Below are 5,865 nucleotides of genomic sequence, written 5' to 3'. Positions count from 1 at the left end.
GTCCTATTTTTTTGGTTGCTTTCAAATTTTATCTTGTTTCCAAAAATTTCATTTGGTATTTTTCTTATTTCGAAGTGTACAACGTTTTATTGTGTACGGACGACAAAAATGCATCTGTGTTGGAACGGGTTTGTTGATACACGATGTTACACAATAAAGCATTATGTGATACAACATGGAACGAGAGAAAAGACCTACTCCCTCCGTTAAGAGTGTTTTGACACTAGTATAGTGTTAAAAACATCTCTTATATTATGAGATGGAGGGAGTAATATGTAACACACTGAAACAACAGAAGTTCTAAAAATGGTTAAAAAGTTGCATGAATCTGAAAGCAACCGTGGAAAGTGGACGTATATGCTCTACACCCGGAAATAGACAGGCCAGTTTCGTGAAACGAAAACCACTCCACTTGATTATTCCTGCTTAGTGATTACGAGAGTACAAACATTACTTGATCATGGAAAATCATCGAAAAGTGAGGCCGGTCGCATGGAACTTGTCGGCGACGATTTCGTCGAGGCGTCGCGCCATCTCCGGCGTCATGTGGTTCGCCCAGTCGCCGGCCACGCCCTTCCTGAACAGCGCCTCGCGCGGCACCGGGACGAGGGGATCCAACTGGCCTGTCGAGTTGGCTTCCAGGGGCTTGAGGTGCCCGAAGCTGCAGAGCTTGACGATGTCCTGGACGACGCCGGCCTCCTCCTCGGCGTCCGAGAAGGGCAGCCCGACGAACCGCGCCAGCTCTCTGACGTTCCCGGCGGGGTCGCGCAGCAGCTCCTCGTACAGCAAGAACAGCACGGCGTCCGGCCTCGCGATGCTGGCGCGCCAGTAGCCGAGGATGTGGTCCCAGACGGGTCCATACGGCACCGCGCCGCTGCGCACGGAGTCGAGGACGTCGGCCAGCGCCAGGTCTGGCCGCAGATGCCGGAGGAAGTGCCACAACGAGACGACCATGTCCTTGGGTTCCCTGCAGACGTAGACGACCTTGCACCCGCCGGCGCCCGGCATTATCATGCCGAGCGGCATGTGCGTGTTCATGAGGCGCGGGGACGGCAGGGCCTCGAGCTTGGCGGCCTCCGCGCGGCTCCGGAAGAGGTTCTCCAGGAAAGGGATGCACTGGTGCGGGTTGAGGCGTAGCAGCGGGTGCCCGGCGTCGGCGGCCGGGTAAGCGCGCCGTGCCATGGTGGCGAACGCCAGGGCGTTGAGCCACGTGGTGCCGGACTTGGGAAAGCTTGCGACGATGATGTCGTCGCGGCAGGGCTCGAAGCGGCGCTGCAGGGCGACGGCCGCGGCGGACAAGTAATCCGACAGCCAGAAGCCCTGGTAGCAACGGATGTTCGTCGGGCCGTTAAACGCGGACGCGCTCGGCAGGGCGGCGTGCTCTTCCGGGAGCTGCTCCGGCACCGGAGAGACCAAGCCTGGGTCGGTCTCGATGTCCGCGAAAGGGACGGGGCCGACCGGAGTACCAGCTGGTGCCTTAGTCTTGGCCGCCATTGATGGCCTTCAAGAGAAGACTGTGGTGCTATATATATTTTTTGTTCATATAATGAGTGAGAGGCTCGTATATATATGCGTACTAGAGTATCGCCCACTCCCACTTGCTACAAATACAGAAGAGTTTGGTTGCCTTCCGTTGCATTGGTAGGTGTCATAATGCCGGTTTAGTTGTAGTATCGTTCTTTCTTCCTCTAGAAGAAAAAAAAAGCGAACTCGCCAGGTGCATTCTTCGAGGACGCTCCCCTCAGTTGACCTCGGTCGTCAATGATGAGTGGATTCGTCGGATCCATGCGTGTGGATAGTTTTAAGCCGGATTAGCTTAGCTTTTCGGCTGTTCATCATTTTGCTTTGGTGACGTCAATGGCGGAGCTAAATAAAGTTTATTCAGATCCTACTCCGACGAGGTGATCGGTCCTTTGGTTGGGCGTGGATTTGAAATCCAGTCTGTTCAAGCAAGGATGGTGCCGCAGTGGCCGCATCCTCGTGGCGGACCTGTGTCCTTGGTCCCTGCCGTTACGACAACGTTTGCTCCAGCGCTGGTGCGAAGCCTGGGAGGTAGTCCAGAAGCGGATGCTGATTATGGTCTGCATCGGCGACATCTGGAAGATGGTGGATCATGTGCTAGTTTTGTGGTATGTGGATGACAGGTATGGTTTCTTCCTCCGACGTCTTAGTCATATGGGGTACCAGATCTGGAGTTCGATTGCGTGTACGGCGTATTGCCCTGGTCTGATTCGTTCAACAGTAGTGGTTTCGTCTTTAGCGAGCCACCTTGGAAGTCCGCAAAGCTGCATATCACTATGATGCCGCGTCGAGCTCGGGTGTGGAGGTGATCCGTCATTTTTTTTCTTTGATGGCAGTTGTGGTGGTGTCCGAGGCATGTGATGATTGTTGATGTCAAGCTCAGAGATTTCTTATGTCTTGTTTGTATTTTTACTTCTTGGTTGGTGTTTCTTTGTGCAAAGACTAACACGTTCTGCTTTTAATTTTGTAATGTTGGTATATATGTGGCTTGTACTATGATCCTTATGATATAAATAAGACATGTATTATCATGCAATAACTAATAATAATGTTGGTTTAGTTGTGTTAGCATTGCGGGCAGCATTTTCGATACGGAGATTATAGTAAATATCCTTCCAACCTTGGAAATGGGGACATATATAGCAAATTCAGCATCACATACACACCACATCTTGGAATCTCATAGACAACACGGTTCAGAATCGCATGCACACCAAAATTCAGCATCACATGCACCCCCCCCACCCTGAATTTCAGCTGGGAGGTCCCCTCCCACCCCCTTATTCCAGCAGGAACCTGCCAAGTCTAATGATATGTGGTATAGCATTACTCCATAAACTAGATGAGTTCCCGCACGTTGCCGTGGAACAGCCGTATATCTCTATGCGTAAAATCATCGATTTCATATAACTAAAATAAAATCTATAACAACATGACAAATGTGGTAGCCAAACTAAAAAACTCCCATCATCATTTAGATCATCACACGTAAGGAAAGGAGATCAGCCAACTCCTACTGCGTAATGGGATTATATTTTTCTTTTTGACATATTAATGAGACTTAAAAGCTCACTTACATGCATGCTACCGGTGCATACTTGCATGCAGACATGTTGATGGGATTTAAAACCCACTCACATGCATGCCACGGTAAGTTTCTGCATACTTGCATGTGGCTTAGTGCGGAGCCTCTCAACGTCTAGATCATACGACTATTATGGACTGATTTAGTTTATCTAACGGCTACATTAATTTTGATGATGTGGCTCAATGAGAGGATAGCGAATTCCTAATAGTGGAGGCTAGCTATTTAGAAATAGTAGATAAATCAAGGCATTGGATCGCCTAACCCGAAAAAAGCAGGAGACGCTGGGTTAGGCTTGTCTCTAGGGTTGGGCTCATTTTGTTAGCAGGAGACGCTGGGTTTGCTACCAAGGCATCGGATCGCCTAACCCGAAAAAAGCAGGAGACACTGGGTTAGGCTTGTCTCTAGGGTTGGGATCGTTTTGTTAGCAGCCTAAAAGACAATTGGGGCTATGCACCAGCTTCTATTTTCAGGCTTTTGGGCCGGAATTTTGAGGCTCCTATGTCTCTAGGGTCAGACTTCAGTTCTTCTAAATAAAAGGCCAGACTTCGGTCTTTCAGGCGAAATCACAGATTAAGGGGTACTGCTTGCGAAGGTACTCCCACCTTCCGATTGCGTTGGTAGGTGGCATAATGCCGGTTTAGTTGTGTTAGCATTACGCATGTCACTTTTCATATGGAGACTACCAAACCTACAACTTCCAACCTTGGGAAAGAGGCCTAGCAAATTCAGCATCACATACACAACACATCTCAGAATCGCATAGAAAATATGGTTCAGAATCGCATCCACAACATAAACTCAACATCAACATAAATAAACCAAGGTATCGGAAGCTTAGAAAAATAAAGGTGCTTAGGCAAATAAAATCAGTTTTTTAAGCACTAATACTTATTTGTAGAGGTAGACTTCTAATTAATCACTCATCCTACAGAGATAAGCACTGGTGTTTGAAGAAAACTCGGTTTATTTTATTAAGCACCCGCACTATGCAAATTTTTAGAAGAAGACCATCATGGCTAGCGTTATTAAAATCAAATCACACTTACATCATCTGCTAAATATTTTGCAATAAAACTTGAAGGTGAGTCGAGCCTCTCTGAGGGTTGATTTTCCTGCCCCCACTCAGCTCGCACATGCGCGACTACATTAGACTCCTTGTTATAAAACTTAAAAAAAGGCCTTTCCAAAACTGTGAAACTCACTACGACATGCAAATAAAAACCGGTGATGCCACCATTGAGTAACCTTCATCTTCCTTGAGATCTTCAACTACCGTGACATTGTCCATACGAACTAGGATATTATGAGAGAATTCCTTATTTAACACTGTCTAAAATTTTGTTTTCCTATTTGACACTGAAAATATTTCTCTTCCTTATCTAACATCAAGGTTAAATTTTATGCCTTTTATAACACTTCCATCTATTTTGAGCCTTAACGGTGTTAAATAACACTTGAAAAGACCCGTTTGCCCCTAATGTGATTTTTGATCAAAATTTTAATACTTGCATGCATGTATGATTAGCCGGGTGTATTGGGTGTATACGCATACAAGACAGCACACGAATACCCGAATACGCATGCGCACATGGTATGGTGCGGTCATATGTGAGGCAAAGCTAATTAGCAAAGGTTACATGTAGCAACCCGTCAAAAAAAAGTTTACATGCAGCAACAATCCATCAAGAGATAGCACGTACGAGCACATGCATACACCAGCTTCATGACCAATCATGCATATATATTTAACCTGCCGTTAAAGCTCATCGCGGATAAGAAAAGAAACGTGACCCTGCTGGCACTTGCGCTGCCCCCGGCCTCTGCTTTCCTACGCAGCACTGGCCCCACTCGTCTCATAGTGCCACTGCTCCACCGTCCGCCTGCCGCCGGCTGCGCGCCACGCCACAGTGAGCTCCATGCATACCGTATAACCGTAGGCACATGCCGTCGTGCTGCCACAGCTGCTGTTGCCATAGCCCAGGTCGCGGAGGTGAGCACTGCATCCTGCACGTCGCTGCAACCCAAGCCGAATGAGCCGCACACAGCAAAGCTTTCTTCCACTCACGTCCCTAGTTGAACACACATGCAAGAGCTCTATGTGTAAGGGCAAAAGTGTCTTTTTACATGCAATCTAACACCGTTAAACCTAAAAATGGACGGAAGTGTCATAAAGGGCATAAAATTTACACTTGATGTTACATAGGGAAGAAAAAGTTTTTCAGTGTTAAATAAGAAAACACAATTTAAAATAGTGTTAAATAAGGAATTCTTTCGGATATTATTGCATCCCAGTTTTGTCGCTAGCTTCAGTCCCTCTAGCAAGGCCCCAGCTTCTGCAGAAACTACATCACGTAGATGTTGTAACACCATCGTCGTTGTGCTGAAGAATTGCCCCGGCCCGTATAGTCCCTTACCACCACGCCACATGATCCAGTATAATCATTGTCAGAAAATGAAGCATCAACGTTGATCAAAGCTTTTCGCACAAATCCCATTCTCCACTGGTTTACTCTGGCCGTTGATGTTGGTCCCTCCTCCCCCGGTACATAACTCAACATCAATGCTTGTATCACCAGTACCATGCGCACCGGGGATAACACCTCTTCTTCCCACACAATGCCTCTCCTCTGCCACCATAGGTACAAGCAAGTAGTGGCACAATTTCTGGAACCTGAACTGGCTCCATGTACGAGACCTGGAACCGGCTCCAAGTAGTGCCCACAATTTATGAAACCAACTCTAATGGCTCACCCGTA

At 47.5% G+C, this 5,865-nt stretch overlaps 1 protein-coding gene across 1 annotated transcript; it reads right to left on the bottom strand.

Annotated features, from left to right (window-relative positions):
- Nucleotides 1-274: 274 nt before the first annotated feature.
- Nucleotides 275-1,494, bottom strand: LOC119357498 (cytosolic sulfotransferase 5-like). The gene has a single exon (XM_037624425.1). The coding sequence runs from the start codon at nt 1,492-1,494 to the stop codon at nt 469-471; it is 1,026 nt and encodes a 341-aa protein (XP_037480322.1). The 3' UTR covers nt 275-468.
- Nucleotides 1,495-5,865: the final 4,371 nt, after the last annotated feature.

Source organism: Triticum dicoccoides, chromosome 2A (genome assembly GCF_002162155.2).
Source record: "Triticum dicoccoides isolate Atlit2015 ecotype Zavitan chromosome 2A, WEW_v2.0, whole genome shotgun sequence".
In the NCBI taxonomy this organism is placed as follows: domain Eukaryota; kingdom Viridiplantae; phylum Streptophyta; class Magnoliopsida; order Poales; family Poaceae; genus Triticum; species Triticum dicoccoides.
The sequence above is the reverse complement of the archived record's forward strand: the minus strand, read 5'-3'. Positions and strand labels throughout refer to the sequence as shown.